This window comes from Oreochromis niloticus, linkage group LG6, assembly GCF_001858045.2.
Source record: "Oreochromis niloticus isolate F11D_XX linkage group LG6, O_niloticus_UMD_NMBU, whole genome shotgun sequence".
NCBI classification, from domain to species: domain Eukaryota; kingdom Metazoa; phylum Chordata; class Actinopteri; order Cichliformes; family Cichlidae; genus Oreochromis; species Oreochromis niloticus.
In genome coordinates, this window is record NC_031971.2 from 20,558,844 (window position 1) to 20,579,300 (window position 20,457).

Sequence of the window (20,457 nt, forward strand, 5' to 3'; positions counted from 1 at the left end):
AGCGTGATCTTTGATCAGTCGTCATCCTCCTCATTCTGCATCTGTCTCTTTAACATTTTGGAAAATATTAATATAAAACATTTCTTATACACAAAGCTGTGAATTCAAACACTACTTCTAAGACTTTTAGGGCCAAGGACAATAACTCAAACAAGAAAATTGCACAATTTCAACAAATACCATCACAGGAGGGAATATAAGTTATAAGTATATATAAGTTTGCCTCGATGGCCAGCACAGTCTGAAGCTGAAGGAAAAAGCACCTGTGGGAGTCTGTGGAATGACTGGAGGTTGTCAACATAAATTCATGGCCAAATCAGCAGAAGCTGCACTGCACTGAGTCAGCATTGTATATACCTGACCTTAATGAAAGCATTGCATACCTTATGTAAAACACTTTGAAGGCAAAAAACCTTTTCATGACTCACCTCTTCATCAAAGATGATTTATTTTTATTATACATATATGTGTTTGTTTTGCACTATATTATAATTACATAAATGGCCAAAGAAGGACAGCATGTGAAACAAATGATGCTGGAACCAAGCTTTACTTGTTGTGATACAGGATTGAAGAGCGACTGCTCACAGCTTCAGCAAAATTGTTTGCTTTTGTATATAAAGTGCAGAACAAATTAACATAGCAAATCTTCAACTATAGCTCTGCTCTCTATTTGGCAAAGTGCTATAGTTATTTTTTTGAAGGAGATCCTTCTTAGACTGCGTGGGCTGCTTGGTGCAGGGACTCTTTTAGAGCTCTGGTCCATCTGCAGGGAGGTGGCCTTGCTATCACAATGGACGACATTCGCTGCAGGTTAGCTGCTTCAGCTGTCTCCAACTCAAGCTCAGAAGGAAGTGGTGGGCACAAACATGTCCTCTGGGTGTCCTAAGGGCTTTAAATAGACTAACAGTTTTTACCTAGATGTTCAGGCCAGTCCCCTACAGGGGCTACATCTTCGAGCCAGGCTTCAACAGCTGAGAAAGCGAAGTTGCTCAAAGTAAGTGGTTTGTTGGAGCACAGTGGATTGCGGCTTGTCGTACGGCGCATTAGGTGTTGACAGATGGGAGGCAGAGCATGGGACACTGTAGGGAACCAGTGATTTATAGCTAGGTCCAGGACATCTAATGTGGTGTAAGTGCTGAGTCTGAAGGGACCGTGATGAGAGGACAATTGGAAAAAGGGAAGGAATAAACAAAGGAAATAAGTAAAAAGAGGACATAGGTGAGAAGTTACTGTCATGGCAAAATCTGGCAAGGTTTTAACAAGGAAATCAGGTGCTTATCAAAGGTCCACATCCTAGTAAGTCAACATTTCAACAGTACCCATGCACTTAAAGCACTGGACATGCACAGCTCTGTGTGTCAGATGAATCTGTCCTTTCACAGCACAATCAGATCCTCATGGCACACATCTCTACAGGTGTGTTGAATGCAGAATATGGTTTTATGTGAAACCCCGCTGTGCTGTGTGTAACAGATTAAGTTATTTTATCACCAGCAGAGGTGTGGTAATTACTGTACATTTATGTGCTGCTGATTATTGTCAAAAGCTATGGTGTGTGTCTGATCTAAAGACAATGGAAAGTCAGTTATTTAATTGTTAGTCTTGGAGAGGGAGAAATTAAAAAGAAATTTCATGCTGATTAAAGTGCTCATGATTGAAGTAGCGCTGCGAAAATGTTGGTTTTTTTAAACATTCGGTTAAAAACTTTTTTTAATAGAAAGCACCGTGCAAAAGTATTAAGCCACCCCTCGTTTTTTTATATTTTTCTTCCAAGGAACCTGATGTAACTTTTTTTTAATGATCTTTAGAAATAGTTCTCCAGGATTTCTGAGGAGAGTCTTTCTTTAAACATTAGGTCATTTTCAGTCCAGTCATTGCACTTTACCACTTTCAGATGAATGTTTGTTGTATAAAAAACAACAACAACAAAAACCCCAAACAGAATGTAACAGGAAACACGCACAGTTGAACACTATCAGCCATGGATTGACCATCCGCATATGCTTTCAATCAATCAACTGCAGCATTTCCCAATTTAATAGCCAAATGTAAAGAAATGGTGGCGTAAGAGTTTGTTATTTCAAGCTGGCACATTTTCTTTACTCGTCTTTGAATGAAAGATTCCAAATTTCATCATTAAATAGAAAACCAGAATCAAAACAAGAAAAGGCACTAATACTAAGCAGGAAAAAAAGAACGAGACAAACAAAATAATGTTCGTGTACTTAAAAGCTTAAAACTGAACAGTCTTTGAAGATAAAGTAGCCTCATCAGACACACGGGCATTAAATAGTCAAAAATGAGGAAATCAAAAGGGAGACTTGGTGGTGTTATGACCAAATAAGGATTAATGAAATTAAAAGCAAACAGACAGATAGAAATGTGGCACAGTTCCCTATAGGGTTCATCATGAACAAAGTTTTTCCAGCTCCTTTTGTGCTATAACAGTGTGAAAAACATACAGGAATTATATTGATTTACACTCCATGTACACTTTGTGTATGTTTACTGTGCGTGACAGGGTGATAGTACAAGATCCGATGGTTTGCTATTAATTCACAGCCAATGCTGTGTTGAGTACATAGAGCTGTTCAAGCGACAAACCCCTAAAATCTGACCTAGTCCCCCAGCGGAAAATTCTGGTGTGTGTGCTAAGCTAAATTCACTCCCCTTGCATTTGTTGTAGCTGTTCTTTTTAGCAAGCTGAAGATTTTAGAAGAAAAAGGACATCAGAGAACCAAAAGAACAAACTTTAGTGAAACATGCTTCATTATAATCACACTGTGTGATTTCATTAAGTAAAAAAGACAAACTTTAAAAATGGTGACCCTGTGGTTGGGTCAGGGTCCTTATGCCCTGAACAGGTTCAAATCCTGGCAGCCTCAGCCATTTGGTGCGTGTTATTCCCCTGGTCTCTTTGCCCCATTTCCTGTCTCTCTTCACACCAACTGTCAAATGAAGGCTTAACATGCAAAAGCACATATTTTTTTGTTAGGAAGTTTGTGGACTGAGTGTCGAGCTACTCAGCCATCAGTTGCCAACGCTGATGGCCGAGCATCTAGCCAGACTGACACTTTTCATCTGAGACAAAATGGTCTGAGGTGGAAAGTGCAGTCCTACACAGCCACAGGGTACAAAAACACCATTTCGGGGGTTCAGCAATGTTTTGTTTTTCTCTTTTCCAAACCTCTCTTATATATCACCAGTAGATAAAGTGTGGCAAAATACTGTTGGTACCATTTATCCATGAAAATAGACAGTTGCAGGAACAGGAAAGCATTAAAGTTTCTATTTTGCAGTGCCCCCAAAGACAGAAAAAAGACAGAAAAAAAAAAGATTTTTCTTTTTTTTGGACTTGCCAAAATGCACTTCTTTTTCTAATGACTTTTAGACCAGAGGCTCAGTGACCACACCTTCCCCAAACACCTTTGTGTGCTCACTGATCTGTAAATTGTCTTCCCTTTATTTTAATCGTTGTTCTAACACTATCACACTCTCATCTTCACTTTAAGACAGTGACAGGTAAAGGAAGGAAAGGATATTATCTGTGTGTATGTAATCGGTTACGCAATTGTTGACTGAGCATTCTACATGGCAACTCCCGGAGGAGCAGCATGAGCAAGGCGGCCATCAGTCTCACGTTAATGATCGTCCTACCTCACATCTCCCATTTAGTTTTATGTGCCACATCCAGCTAACTGTGACATTTGTGTGCTTGCTATCACACTCCCTAAATCCTTCTCTCTGCCGCTCACCGTTTTGTCGAGTTGCCCCCTTTTCACCTGCCATGGCTTCTAGCTATGGCTATATTCTGCCCAGGCTCCCTTGACCCAGGCTGGCAATGCATTACTCCCCAGATCAATTGATAGATTGGCCCTGTCTGAGCTGCCGTAACTAAATCAGCTGCTCCTGATGATTCAGCACCAGCAAGGGAGCCGGGCCTGCTGTCACCAATCACAGATCACCAGCAGCTGAGACAGGTATGGACATTCTCCTGTCACTTGAACCTAATTTATTGCCAGCTACCACATTGATTAACCTTGTGCTGTGGTTGAAGCTTCCAATAAAAATTTGTGTGTTGTGAGGCCGAGGCGATACGCGGGAGATTGTATGAAAAGGAGGAGGAAACATAAAAGCAACTGGATGTTTACATTACTTCAACAAACTTTGAACAAAAGGAAACACGACACCGCCAGGAGCAGCTTCAAGGTGGGTGGCTTTTGTTCCATTAAGCAATTTGTTTCATCATGAAAATAAAGTCTTTGCGAACCAAGAAACTTTTGATGTACATGCGCTCCTTTTTTGTTTATATATATATATATATATATATATGTATATACAATAAAGAGTGTGGTCACCTACAAACCAAACTTATCCACAGACTTCTGACTTGTTGTCACCTTTAAACTGCAGTATGAATCTGTTATATGTGAAGCTGCTTTAATGTGATGACTCACAGATCCCATGGTGTCCAAGTCCTGCCAGCTGCCACTAGAAGCTGTTTTTATTTATATATGTTTGACTCAACTTAGCAAACGTGTAAGGCAAATCGAACCTAAAGCTACAGTTCAGATCTGCATTCAGTTACCTCTTCTTTTTCCCTCCCTGCCCTCTGCCATTTCCACTAACTGTCTTGTCATATTCAGCCACTTCCATCTGCCCTGTGGTAACCCTGAGCCTTCCTGCCTTTCCAGGTCACCTGATTTCCCACACCCACATGGATTGCCATTTTCCCTTGGCCTGCACCAACTGTTTGTTGTAGCTCTGTAACCTTGAATGCCATTTGTGGCCTCCTGCATCTTTTTGGACTCTGCATGTTGCTGATCTCTACCTGCCATCTGACATGCCATCTGAAAAAAAAAAAAAAAAAGATTTTTCCATTCCAAGCAATGAATGTTACTGCCTTATGGTATAGGTTCATATAATCAGTCATGAAAAGTGGCCTGTTTTAATACAGCTCTGCAACAAATAACGCGTTTTCGTTTATACTTAACTCCTAACACTTAATTATTTTACATGAGAAAAATAAGAACAATTTTAATTAGTAAATCACAAATCTTACAGTATAACATAAATATAATAGTGTTTGATATTTATGGTCTATATAGGTTATATGTGGCACATGCACTTACCTGCCTCTGCCTTTTACAGATGCATTGATTACCTTCAAAAATTTCATCTGTTTGATCAGTGTTGCTCAGTCATGTGCCTAAATTCTGAGTCTAGTGCCATGCATGAAAGACTACCGAATGGCTTCCCTAAAACAGGCTGTTGAAGAGCTTTAAAGGGCCTCAGGTGATGATTTCTTACTCAAGGGAATGAAAATTAATTCCTTAGAGAGAACTCTTTTGCTTTTTGTAATCAAATACATCAAAATCTAAATTTAATATAAGTCTTAGCAAAGCTTCACTTTTATTTTAATTCATTTGACAAATTTGCACCTTTTTAGAGCCCCAATCTTTATTAAATAATGCACTTTATAAGTAGGGCTAAAGCAACATCGTCATCAATGTTCAGTCTTAACTCAGCTGTTGATTTAACCTCATTGTGGATGCTGAGCAGAGAAGTGGAGGCATTTTGTTCTTTGTGTCTCTATGATTTACTCTGTGCTCTGTGCTAGGACAGCCAGGGGCTGTCAACAATCTCCCAGCTGTAGCCTCTAAAACACAACTCATGGGGCTAATGAACCAAGGCACAATTACTTTAGCAAAAAGCTGCTTTGCCTTAAGAGGGGGAGAGGGCATCTTGAGTGTTCATAAACACACACTTGATTATAGTTTTTTCAAGTGTAAATAAAACAAGAAAATCACTGTGGGTATAACAATACATTGTGAGAAAAAAAAAGCACTAATAATAATAATAATAATAATAATAATAATAATAATAATAATAATAATAATATTATTATTATTATTATTATTATTATTATTATTGTTGTTATTACTATTATCATCATCATCATCATCATACACACACACACACACACACACACACACACACACACACACACACATATAGGCCCCTGCATGGTATGGTAGACTAGGGTCTATCACACCAGGCAAGACCCCGGGTTCCTGGTCACATCTGTGCCAAGTATGGCCTGGAAGTCAAAATGGGAGACGCCACCTAGGGTGGTGGAGAATGACCGAGTTAAGATCCTGTGGGGCTTCCAGATACAGACGGACAAAATGGTGGTGGCTAACCAACCGGACATAGTGTTGGTAGAAAAGCAGAGGAAGACAGCCAAAGTGATAGACATTGTGATACTGAATGACAGCGACATCAGGAAGAAGGAACACCACAAGATTGTATATTTATATATATTGCAATATTCTTACAGCAATACTTTAAAAAATGTTCACTGTAACAGTTTGATCCATGTATGATGCTTCTAGTAGCCCCTGATCATATTCACATGTGGAAGGTTTATTAAGCCTGCTTATTGATCAGTGGCCACTTCTAAATTTAGGGTGTTTTTTGATCTGCACTGTTAAAATCCTTATTTTACAGATTAAAATGTGCTGTGATTTCAGTTATTCTCCTTTTTATGTGGCACACTCATTTATGTCCATGTCAGCTGCCCTGTGGTCAGCTAAATGCTCTGCCATTCACTGAGCACAGATACACAGTAGATGCAGAAGGTGATGACTTTGTCACTTAAGGGGCAGTAGTGAGTTACTGTAGTGTCTAATCTTCCATCAGTCTAACATGAAAGGAAGATACAGCAGTGCTGTCTAGAGAGCGCGTTTATCTTTTATACAGCCTGTGATTTTGACCACTTGTCAATCATGTTGAAGAAGTCATTTAGTGGATGAAATAGAATATGTAACAACAGTGGAAACACTTGGAAGGGATAGACAGAGGAGCCGGGCAGCTAGGATTTGCTTTTTTTTTTAGTCTAGCAAAGACCACTGCAATCTTTGTCTGGCCTCCAGAATCTGAACTAACCTGGTCCCTGCAATCCATCCACGCAGCTTCCAAACCTACCTGTGTAAAAAGAATTAAAGTTGACAGTTTTATCGCTAATAGATCTGTTTCTTACTGAGTTATTTACTTTCTCATTCAATATGGAAACAAAATTATGTGTAATTAACACATCATGCTTAAAGTGGTCTAAATATCTCATATACAGAGATATTAACAGAGACACACCGCTACTTCAATTTTCTTCAAACCTTACTACAAATTTTTTTAATAAGTCAAAGGCAATAGTTAAACACAACTAAAAAAACATAAATAACAGTTTTGGCTTAGACATCAATTCAACATTTTACCCAGGAGACACATACTGTACTGTAATTATCCTATTAAAACCACAGAGGAACTCTGATGTAATAACAGCCATTATTAGATCCCCATTGTTTTTAGACAATGACCAAGAATGCCACAACAAACATATTATATTAGCTGCACAGTAGGAAAGGTGATACTGTTGGGATCAATAGACACTTGCAAGCTGCTCATTGGTCACAAAGGGCATAATGATTCAAACACTGGCACCAGTCTGAGCAGGTAACACATGCATGAAAGTCACTGAATTGTCACTGAGATGGCATGCTGATCTGTGAATACACGTACACTAAATAATGATGTAAATTTAGGTTGTTTTCCTATATACAGTAAATATTCGTGACTTTCTTTAAGGACACAGCTTTGAGAACTGATTACAGGCTGGCCTAGATTTTTAGAGTGGTGAACGGGATGTTCAGCCTCTCAGTCCTTTTTTGGAGAATCCCAGTACTTCACACAGTCTTGTTCCCAGGAGCAGTACCGATCGTTTACTTTAAATTACAACCTCATTTTTGAAATCCTGCAGCTTTTCATTTGAAAAGAAACTAATGGTTCACAAAACTAACTCTGAATAACTGAAAAGAAAGGGCAGAATATTGTTCCTTGTATCATATTAAGTACTAGGTAATGGTAACCCCTTAGCTGCCTTTTTTCACAGATGGTTATATGACTGTAGGCTATAATGACCGATGTTGACTCTAAGAGCCATTTTTAGTAGATCACATGGGTATAATGCCATCATTTCTAACACAGCAATAACTCACAAGCAGTCTCGGCAAACTAGGGATTATCTAAAAAGTCATGCTGGCCTAGTAAATGCCCCAATTACAAATATATGGTCTCTATGATTTATGACAGAGACTGCCATGTTCATTAGATCTCAATACCAATATTACACTGTCATTAGCTTCTTTTCAAAAGAATGAATGACAACTTTTTAATTTCATTCAGTTCCGCTCTTAATGTGACTGTTGAGTTGGTAGCGATGATGTGACCATACAGACGAAGAAACAGATTAAAGCCTGACACTGAAACAGAAAAAGTCTTGTGAGTGACAGTAAAATCCTTTGCATTCTGAAAAAAGACCTCTTTGTGACTGCAGAGCAAGTCACCAGCAAAGATAGGATACTGTGATGCCATGGGTTAGTGACGTTTAACCATCATTGACTGGAAATGGATTTGCAAATATTTCTGAAATATGATTTGGTTTAATTTCACATGTATCACCTTCACTAATATATGTTAAGAAAAGCTAGATCACCCATACAAGTTCTTCCACATTAATGCAAACCTTAAATTAAATGTGAGACTAATGCTCCTTTAATATAGTTGGTTAATTTAATCATTTATTTTAAAGTGAATGTGCTAGAGTGCAGATCAGGAATTAGCACAGTGTAAATGCAAAGTGGAGGGGGGAGAGAAAAACCAATGAATGTCTGAATGCAGCTCTGCAGACAGATTCAGGAATAACTCGACTGTGTAAAACACACTTGGATTTAACATGATAAAAAGAGATCAGACATTTAATAGATTTGACATTGAAAGTTTCAAAAATCTTATGGGCTGCCATTTAATGGCAAAGTCTTCCACAAAGAACTTATTCATGTGTGCAAGGTCAATGACAGAGCATCCAAGGGCACCTACCATTTTCCCTTATGTAGACACAGCTCATATGGCTCACTGTGCACAAAAGGGTGGGCTGAAGAAGAATATAAATCGGATATGTGTGATGATTAATCATTGTCTTGGTCAGCCTCATAACCTTTAAACAGTTGTGCCAGTCACAGTGTTGCATGAGAAATGGCTCACTAAATGGAGAGAAAAATTCCAGAAGAGTTTCTCCAAGGATGAAAATACTACTGTTAACCTCAGGGTTTAGAGTCACACTGTGCAGACCGATGACTTACATACTCAGTATACAGTAAATATTCAGACATTCATACCATAACTTTTACTTTTAAGCTGTAAAGGCAAACATTTGTGAAATCTTCACTTTTTTGGCCTCACATTGTTGGATAAATGACCATTATTATATGTTCAGTTAGTAACTCTGATGTAGGGCATATGCTTTCCAACCACCATACAATATGTCCCAAAATACAGTACTTTTGTTTGTTATACCCAGCTTGTTTTCTTAATGCTGCAGTTACACTAGGGAAAACCATGACTGTGATCATGTGCAATGAACTTGCAGTCTCACAGTCTTTAAAATGGTTCCTTCAAAGACAGCGACATGATGTGTGATCATCACGTTTAGTCATCATTTTCAAAGTGACTTTGGTAAATCAAGAAGTATGAAATAAAATGGCAGTAAAACAGAGTCAGCCTGCATTTAAATGGGTTCAAGTTGCCTATTACATGCTATCTGTTTGTGATAACACAGTGATTAATAATGATAAATTGCAAAATCTGTTGCCTTCCACAGACAGAAAAAAAAGAATCACATTAAACAGAAATTAGCATTCACCGCCTGTTTTCAGACTCCAGCCAGAACCTCAACAGCAACAAAAATCCTGAAACTCCTCCACAAATAGTGACATGCTTGCTGGAAGTTGCCAAATAACATTCACACTCACAGCCTTACTTCTGTATAGACATATATAGAATACAACTATCTGACAATCAGTTTAGTCCCCTATAGCAAAGGGACCCATCACAGATGAGTTGCTCTCATTGGTGTAGTCAGCCACAGAATGATTGCTTTTTTTATAAATTAGAAAGCAATCATTTACAAACCTTTGCCAGTCTTTTCTTAGTGTCAGTCCAAAGCACACCATAACTGTTTGGAAACAAGTTGCTTCTTGCTAGGTCTTGTTTTCAAGAGTTGTCGCTCTGAGTTTGAGGGTATTCAATGCTCAACCTTTGGGCGACATGGTTGCCGGTTCAACAGCTTGCAATCGGTCACCAAATGTGAAAACTTCAATGCAATCACCTGCCACCACCGATTTATTCCAGTTGTAAGGAGGTCGCAGTCCTATTTTTACTCTAGGGTGACGGAGCCATGAGTTTCATTACTTTTAACTATATTTAGGTACAAATCCTCAAAGCGATGATAGTTTCATCACTTGTAAACATGGAGTTGTGCATTTCTGTCATTTAGTCACTTTCCATTACCTGATGGAAACGCAAAGTTATCAAAAGAGTGATATGTGCTGAAAATAGACCTGATCCTCAAGTCATCTATTCTCAGCACGTCAAAGAGCAGACTTTCACCCACACCTCGCCTCGCATAGTCTCATCTTCTCTCACCTTTGAGTCTACTTGCAATGCTCTGGGAATGAAAGCACCAAAGGCATGAGGGATGGGCAAAGAGCAATGGAAGGTAAGAATATTGCCAACATACTGTTAACGTAGCTTGCAGCAGTCTTTGGACTGCCCGGAAATATAGAGATATACAGGCTGTTGCCTTCATTTACCATCAAGGCACTTCAATTTTATTTTTATAGCCCAAAGGGGGCTTTGGGCTATATAAGGTGTACAGCTGTAAGGGGGCTTTACAAGGTGTACACCTTGCAAGAACTCTATCCCTAGGCGCTCAAATCAAACAAGGAAAAAGTCCATTAAACCTCTTCAACAGAGAAAAATGGAATAGCAACAAAGAATACATCTCTCCTTCAGGACAGAGAGATTTATGCAATAAACATCTCCAGGAGAAGAGAGAAGTGTTTACTTCTGAATAAAACGTCAACTTTACCAAGAAAAGTGAAAGATTAGCAATAAGGCCTGTTTTTATTAGCACAGAGGTTTTCAATGATGTATGCGAAACAGGTGCGCACACACAAATGAACGCAGTTGCAATTCAGTTGTGAAAATAAACCAATAAGAGAAAAACTCACATTGTTCATGTACTCGCTCAACAAGTCTTGAAGGGCCTGTCGAACGGCGTTGCATTCAGCCACGATCCGTTCACGGCGGTCATCGCGTGTGCACGAAGAGTCAGCCATTAATGCAGCACCACTGATGATGCTCTCTAAGCGCTCCTCCAGAGACGGACGGAAACGAGCCTCACTGAATGTCAGAGGGTCCAGGATGATCTTGTTCTGTAGGTCAAAAATGTAGAAGGTCAGGACAGTAATCCAGGCAAAACGGATACATGACTCGCGTTTATCTGAATAGAAGGGAAATATTTTACCTCAAGCACAATATCAAATTTCATAAAAGTTTACAACACATTTAGGCCTTTGTTCATAAAAGGTTTTTCACATATTGAGAGCACAAATAAAATGAAGCTGCATTTCTCTCATGAAAGGGAAGTATCCCCTCAAAAAACTTTGAATTCTGGACGGGCTGCCGTCACTCCAGCAACAATCAGCCACCATGACTAAGTCAGGCAAAACCAAGAACGCATAAAGAATATCTAACACAGGGTAGCTTGAGTTCATAAATTTAAAACAAAATCCCACCCACATTTCTCTAAGCATAAGACTTGCTGAGGCTGCCGAGGAGGTAACTAGGAGAAAGAAAAATTAGTGACCTAAATGTCAAAACCTTAGCATTTCAAAATCTTAGACTTCATCTTCTCTTCTGTTATAATCACTATGGATATAGAGCCCAGCTCTACAGTGTTGGCTATAATGTGAATAATGGAGTAATAAAGTCATTTATTTTAATGATGCCTTATCTTGTATTGTTTAAGTCAGACAGATGGCAGTACCCATGGTCAGTGAATAGAGTCGTCTATCTTACAAGAGAGCATTTACCTAACAGCCATTCCAGTTTAGCCTTTTGATCCTAAGGTGCTTTGGGTTTGCATAAAACTCAGAGTTGCTTTATGCATCATCTAAGCTTTAAATAAAATACATATTCACCCATAACTCTAATGTAATTAGATGTGACTCTGTGGTATAGATCAGCGGTCCCCAACCCCCCAGCCCGGTACCAACCAACTCACGGACCGGGCCGGGAGAGTGTTGAGGCTCAGGTGTGACATTTTTGGTTTTCAGGGTTTTTATCAAAGGTTAAAATATCAATACGACAGTCTAAATATCAGGAGAGCAAATCAATATGCTTTCAGATGTGTGGCTACATGTTGGTGACGATCGTAGCTCAAGAGTTGGGAGTTCGCCTTGTAATCGGAAGGTTGCCGGTTCGAGCCCCGGCTTGGACAGTCTCGGTCGTTGTGTCCTTGGGCAAGACACTTCACCCGTTGCCTACTGGTGGTGGTCAGAGGGCCCGGTGGTGCCAGTGTCCGGCAGCCTCGCCTCTGTCAGTGCGCCCCAGGGTGGCTGTGGCTACAATGTAGCTTGCCATCACCAGTGTGTGAATGGGTGGATGACTGGTTGTGTAAAGTGCTTTGGGGTCCTTAGGGACTAGAAAAGCGCTATACAAATACATTTATTGTTATTTTTTATCATTTTTATCGTTAACTGTTTCCTTGGATCTTTTCCCGTGTGTTATGTTGGTACCGGTACTGGTTTTATTTTGTTGTATTTTTCCGCGACACCTTAAAGGCCGGTCAGTGAAAATATTGTCGGACATAAACCGGTCCGTGGCGCAGAAAAGGTTGGGGACCGCTGGTATAGATGACCAGTGTTGGGTTACAGCAAAGAGCAAAGATGCACTTTTCAGTCACTCCAAACCAGTGTGACACTGGGATAGAGTGACAGTGTCAAATGGAAAAGTGATAGGGAGTGCTGAGGAGGAGGGTTTTTTTAAGTTACGGAGGAGCTTCCTGTGTTTCATTGATATCTGGATGGTTCTATTCTTAGTTTCCCTCTGCTTCTTTATTTTTTGTTTAGTTTTTGAGGTGTTGTTTACAAAGCTAACTGGATCAGCGTTTTGTGTTTTCCCGATCTTTATCTGGATTGGAAGCACAGTCATTTTTTTTTAAATGTCATCTGACTCTGAGTGAAACATAAACAAAAACATTTGAATCCAAGTCTCATTTCACGATGGGAGATGTGTTCATTTATTTGGGAAAACTGAATCAAGTATGGTACACAAAACTATTTGTCTGACAATGCCGCTATTATATCGTTGAAAAATTCACTATTATAAAAGGTTGCTGCTACATCTGGTACTTCAGATTAAGTTAATCAGCTTTATACAGGAAAAACATTCCATATTCCTTCATCTCACTTGTTGTGCAGTGGTTATTATGGTGACATTCATATCAGAAATTAGAGCTGTAAAATGGGAGGCAAGAAATGCAACAAAGCCCTATACAGTGAAGGTCTCAACATGAAAAGATGCAAAGAAGAAAATAACATGAATGGAAACTGAGAACATTCCCCGAGGACTCCGGTGAATTGTTATTCCACACATGGTGTCAGGTTGCAATTATCACTGGGAGTTGGGAATAGGCAGAGTAGAAATAGCAACAAATGGTGGGCTGACAAAGGCTGGGAGGATTTCAAGGTAATTGGCAATGGCTAAAGTCATCTTCCAGAAACTCACAAATGTGACTGATAGTCTGTAGTCCCTTAGTGAGATTCAGTGTTACACTTCTTCTTTCCCCCTTTTACCTAATAATCACTTACCCTGTTGTTACTGCTTTGCTTCAAAGCCCAAAACCATCATGTAAGTGAAAAATCTTTAGACAAGTGCGCACAATTATAAATAAATATTAATTAAAAAGTATTGGAACACAATCAAAAACTGCAAACTTAAAATCATCCAGATACAATATGTGTTTCATCAGGAAATTCAAAAAGCTTCCAGAATACAGAGGAGATTTTGTGTCTTTCTGGTACTGCATTCAGGAACCTATCAGAGTGATATGGCAAAAATCTCACACTTCCTTGAAGAAGAATCTTGGCATCCTGCTTGGTAAAATGTTTCCTTTAATTCCTCTTATGACGCAGTTATGTTAAACTCCTATAACACTGCTGACAAGTGTTGGCTCCTAATGCCTTCTGGTTTCCAAAAGGTCTGGAAAGATACAGAGGATAATACAGCAGCATTTTTACACAGAGCAGTCGGAGAGTCCTTACAGCAAGTTTTATAAAAGAAGAGTTCTTTTTTTCTTTAGTTAATTATACACCAGTCTCTTGAAGTCTCTAATTCTATGTGAATGTACCATTTCATTTGACAGTATATCAAGACCAGAGGGAACCTTATATTTGCCCCACTGACAGCAAGGCTATCGGTTTGACCCCACTTTAGGGCATGAACCAGAGAGAGGGCACATGCCACATCAGCCTTTGTCAAATGTGCCTTCCAGAACTTTCCAGTATTTGATGGCAACTGCTTTTTCTGAGATAGAAGTTCAACAAAGTCCTGAAGATACCACTGAAATGCCTCTAGATGCCACATTATAGGTTCAAGGGTTGTGTAGTTGATTATTATGATGTTTGACAAAGCTCTACCCACAGTGGCCCATGACGGACATTAGTCATAACCCACTCTGTGATCGATTCTGTGTGTCTGACTCAGAAAAAGTCCCTATATTGTCCCACAGTGGATGCCAACTAAAACAGCTTGATAAAGGCTGTGATAAGTAACAGTCACTGGCACACTTACAGTAACACTACAAATTGTCAGCTAGTACAAAAATTAGTACATGAATGTGAAGGAATTTCCACATTATACCCATACAGCAATACTTTTTCACCATCCCCATCTGTTTAAGAAATTCTACATTCCAATATGGAGACTCTTGATTTCTTGGCTAGTTCAATAGGCATCCAATAACATTTCGTCAGTCGTCTAACTTCTGCGTGATGTAGTCCAACAGACTTTTGACACTTCAGGTTCATGTACATGCGTGGCATGTTAAGTTGAAATACTTTAGGCTTCCATTAGAAAGACCAAGAGACCACTGTAACATCTGGTCACGGAAAAAGGTGTATTCCCTGCACACCTTGCAAGTGGTTGTTAGCTGTCGCTGGGTACAATCTGGAAAACCCTCCTTGTGATTGCTTTGGTTAATAGCAGATTGTCACAATCGGCTATAATTTGCATGGAACATATATACAAAGAATCAGTGGTGAGGAAACCTGAGAAAATCTGACACAAACCAGAAAGGGGAATGTTTGCCATCAAAGGAAAAGCTGTGCCTTAAATCTGAAACCAATTTATTTCAAAAGGCTGCGCTTTTACTTTGAAGGTGAATGGTCGCAATTTTGAGTTTGCATTAAACTCTTCACAGTTTCACTACCAGTTAGTGAATGGCCAGGGAGTGTTTGCAGACTTCTGATAACTGCAAGCAATTATGAGGGGATATTCAGTGCACACAGTATACCTCGTTGCAACAAGTATCACCAAGTGACAGCAAGTGTCATCCTTATGTGTTATCTTGAATGGTCTCCAAGTCTGAGTGACTGGGGCTTTAGCAGTCAACTTCCAACAACAACTTATAACCAGTCAGGGAATACTCTTTGTTTTTTTGTCCTAGCCAAGGGACTGCTGGTTACCAGGAGGTAACAGTCTCGCTGCCTGTGGCCTTACATACATCTTACATTGATTGATTGCCATCTTGGTTAATTACCAGAAATGTGATTTCATGTTGTCAGTGGAAGTTAGCTAGTAAATTTAGTATTATATACAGTCCACAACAAATTCATTACACCATTACTGAATATGAAGGTTGAGTCACAGCTGCACAAACAGCTAAATAATAACAGTTAATATACCAAAATGATTTTTTATTGTTTCTGTAATGGTTAATCTACCACTATGTTCAGAGTCTTTAATCAAAATGATGTTTTTAATGCTTAAATATAATTACGTTGTTATCCATGAATATTCAGGTTTACAGTTTTATGAAAAAAGCTGAAAAATATGGTAAGGTAGGTTATTAGTTTTTGATTAAGGTGATAAATTACAGTTATTTACTTACACTACTGAATAGAAAAATTGTTTTAGTGGTTGAATTTTATGCTTGATTATCTCCTGCCTTCTGAAAAAATTCCAATGTACTGGCTTAAATTAGGATATAAAAAATATAATATGAATTCAGTTTTTTATTAGCCCAGTAACTAAGAATATAAGTTATAGATTTGACCAGGTTCTTCACAGATTTCTGAGGTATTCGTATGTTCTTGTTTTTATGACAGGTAGCCTAATAATTTTTTAAGCACTGTACATGTGTGAGATTACAGATTCCACAGTTTATAAATACTCATGCTTGCTTTGCCAGCAAGCAACACAATCAAATCTAAATGTTTATTGCTTTTATTATATTGTCAGAAAATGTAAAACACGTTGTGTTCCTTTTTAAGACAACACTTAAGTACCTGTTCAAATGTAAGTACACAGCGTATTTAGAAAAGACAGAAGGCACAGAAGCACACTAATTAGTTCACAGCCTATGACCGTGCAAAACCATTATAATCCAATTAAAGTTGAACCCTGATCATGTGTATTTGGCTGAATATTATTTCAACATGGTTCGATATTCTTTAGTAAGCTAAACTTTATAGTGCTGAATCTTTTATAAAAGAAAAGAAAATAGACCTTAGTAGAGTTAAAATGTCTAACAAGATGCATTTGCTGTACTGTTGTGCAAAGAGAAGATGGAAAAACTTCTGAGGAAAAGTATGCATGTAGCTTGAAGATACAATGAGAGAGAAGAAAAATGCAAATCCAAGTTAAAGCATTTCATTGCAGTTGATAGAGGAACGGCTACAGAGTTGTATAACCGAGAGGATTAACATTTTTTTGTTTTAGCAGTCAATCTGGACAAAGTCATTTTTTGATTAAAATGTGAAAAGCATTAATCAAATAACGACGAGATAAAACCGCAGCTTTGATACTTTACAGAAGATTGATTCCAGATTTGAAAGCTCAACTACCTGAAAGTCACTTACTTAAATTTAACCAGTATTTTCTCATCAAACAACTCACTTTTATAAAACTGCCTTTTACCTAAAATTGTGAAAAATAAATTCTTATGCATAATTATCATGCAGGTAATCAGATCAAAACACAGGAAAAAAAGAATAATTTGGACCATGCATCCGTGTGTAATTATGTTCAATCAAAAATTATCAGTTCTAACTGAAATTTAATCAAACACTGCGGCGCACAACTGCAGCCAACTGAATCACCAAATAGTGCTCATTCTGTTGGAGTCAACTCTTTCATTATAACTAAAATCACAAGTTGTGGGTACTTTTTTGTCTTGTAAAGTATTATTAAAACATTTTGAAAAGCTAAATACGTATTTACAGAGCCATAAAGTAGCTGTCTTGGTTCCCCATATTAACGTGGCACACAGAAACATACAGTATATTAAACTATTTTTCATGAAATTGTCATAGAGTGAGTATTTTAACCATTTTGCTATGATATAGCCACTTAAGTACAAATTACTTGAAGCGTTATTGGACTTAGCGATTAGTAAACCTCTGATTTTTGTTTCTTTTTTAAAGAGATTCATTCATATCACATAGTGCATACTAAAAATATTTCACTTTTTGAGAGGATGTGTTTCCCCATGGTCCTTGGGTACAATATGTTATTAAGCTGAGTGGAATTTTTCCTTTTTGGTGCAATCACACTTTGCTTTGGATCATAACGTAGCTTAATTTACTCTAAAGGAGAAATATGCAACATAGTAGACCTTAAAAATAAAATATTAAAGCATCTTTTAATAACCAAGGCATGGCAATCAAAGTAAAAACAGTGTAGTGACGAAGAAAAACCATTTAAAATGATGTTAAAGGAACAGTGTTTGTATGAACCATTAAGCTTGCTTTGTCCATTCTGATTAAATTTTCACAATGAAACCTGTACGGAGCACATGCACATGTTTGTTAAAGCTTGGACAAGACTGGAATTACTGTACACACTGCTCAAAACTACAACAAAAACTATTCCAAGTGCAAAATGGTAGAAATTCAGAATATTCAGACAACAATCTGACTCTATTCTCCATTTGTCTTGAATACATGAATATTCTGAGCGATGATGTTTACTTGGAAATACAATGAAAGAAGGCAAAAATGATTCAGGGAAAGAAGAAGTAAAAGCACTAAAGATGCAAAACTATTTTCCACAGGAAATGTACTACTTTCCCACACACATTTAGACGCAAGCTATTTCTCAGTGGTCAAGACATCTTGATTAATGATTGTACGTGCATCCCGCTGGTTTAATTGTGTCAAGTAAGTTTGAATATTACCAGCTACACCTGAGGGGGAATATCAAGGTTCTGCATATAATCAACTTGATTAGGGAAAAGAAATAACAACTTTCAGTATGATCAACATTTTTACATAATATTAACAAATTTATTTCTCTATGGGCAATCCGCCCTTAAAATATGCCTGAAACTCATATTCAAATGCATGTTTTCTGAATGTTTATATCATTCAAGCTGTCAACTTTCCATCTTCGGTAACTCTACGCCTGACTCATTGCAAGTGTAATTTGTTCCCCCGGGTTTGCACTACTTGATATCTCATTGGTTTTCTGTTTGCTGCCTTCACGGATTCACAGAAAAAAATGATGCCTCAATTCACCGCAGTTCCAGTCTGCTATTCCTGGCTCATACATATCTGCCATGGCATGTCTGGAGACAGAACTACCAAAGTAACTCCATCCATTGTTAACATCAAGGTAACGTTACTATGACAACCTCCAACCTCCACACCGCATCATAAAACGGTATGACGAAAGCTTTTTTTTTTGTTCTTTTTTGAGGCACATTCAAGTATCGACTGAAGGTCACCAGTCTTTGGACAAACGAAAACCCACGAGTCGCTTAACAGGTCCAAAAATAAAAATTAAAATACAAACGCTAAAGCGTTGTCCTCTATTATGATCTTCGGCTGTGACGCTCCTGATTCTCGGGCTCTGGGTACAGCATGTATTCAAAACTCAGTTAAATTATAAGTGCGTGTCTGAATGTTTATTAATGTAGCAGATGCACACAGACAGAGTCATAAATCATACAGTAAGGTAACATAAGAAAGCCAACGAGGATGCTCTCCTGGCCGGGCGACGGTAGCTGGAGCAGTGCCAAGGCTCTCTTGAAGTGGCCTGTGATTGTGGAACTACAGTAAGCTGTGGGGGGAAGCTGACAGTTTCTAATACTTCAATTTATCTGTGATGCTCGGGAATATTGAACGTTTCTCCTTTGACCTTGTGATCTAAAAAACTTTAGAAAAAAAACCCAATTTGTACATCATACTTTTTCTGCCAGAGGAGGGTCATTCGTCTCAAAAAATACATATTTTTTAATTTAATTAACCATTACCTTTTAAGTGTCTTTGCTTTTTAAAAAAACAACATTCCCCTCTGATTCCAAAACATCTAAGTGCTCTTAAGGCGCTTTTTTCCCATGAGATCCCATGGAGTTAAAGTCATTAAGGCCAGTGAGCAAATGACATGTCAAATGAAGCTTTTAGAGGAAGCTCAAGCAGTCAGACAATTATCGTTCTAATTTCCTAATCACCCCAGGTCTCTGCCTCTCAGTTATTATCCAAAGAACTCACTAGTTTATGTTAATAAGACTGTCTGTCAAACAGTGATCATCCTGGCTGAAGGGCATTTAACTACCTAACCTGTTGCATCTCTTTGCTGTCACTTAAATGCATGCCCACCACACAGCCACATGTGTCAAAAACCACTGTAGCTCCCCAGAGTTATGTCTGAAACAGCTCAAACTGCACTTAGACAAACAGATTTCATCCACCGGTTAATGCCACGTATTGAGTTAATACTCTTACTGTGAACTAACTTACTACCTGTTTCATTTGTAGTGTTACCTTATAATCTTATAATCTATAATGACCTTATAATCTTTTCTACTTTTACTTTTTCTTTTTCTTTTTTTTTAAATCACTGTCATACTTTCAAGTTGCCAAACAAGCAGGAGCAGGTCTGACAAATGGTTATTTGACAGAAGTGAGTGGTTATTTTAAAGAGGACGAATCCCAGGGGGTCATCGGCAAAGGCACACCTGCCATCTTCCCCTCTAATCTCATTTGATGTGTTTAGGAGATATGTGGAATCAATGTTTCTGGAAGTCATTTTTGTCCCCATTATACTGGGAGTCCAGTAAATAAGGACATAATTAGATCTTGGTAGGTTACAGACAACCATTTTTGTTCCAAAGATAAAAAAAAATAAAGATTTTTTTTTTTTTAAAGAAAGAAAGAAATGGAACTGCTCTCAAAACTCATATTAATGTGTGGAAACAGTTCTTGCATGATTAATGATGGTGTGATTTTTTTTTCCTGCAAAGTTAAAAGCTAATTGGATAATCCATAAACTCTG

General features: G+C 38.3%; 1 protein-coding gene across 6 annotated transcripts in view; it reads right to left on the reverse strand.

Annotated features, from left to right (window-relative positions):
- The window catches only part of ctnna2 (catenin (cadherin-associated protein), alpha 2), a 304,920-nt gene that overhangs the window by 205,964 nt on the left and 78,499 nt on the right, over positions 1-20,457 (reverse strand). For 2 of the 6 annotated variants that reach the window (XM_019359931.2, XM_019359932.2), the window contains 2 exons: positions 11,130-11,333; positions 6,952-6,990 (listed from right to left, as the gene is read on the reverse strand). In XM_019359931.2, the coding sequence (XP_019215476.1) occupies positions 6,952-6,990; positions 11,130-11,333 (243 nt within the window). Of the gene's footprint in view, positions 1-538; positions 1,145-4,318; positions 4,854-6,066; positions 6,130-6,951; positions 6,991-11,129; positions 11,334-20,457 lie in introns of those variants that run through there. The other 4 variants (XM_013276898.3, XM_013276895.3, XM_025908023.1 and 1 more) reach the window with 4 other exon arrangements.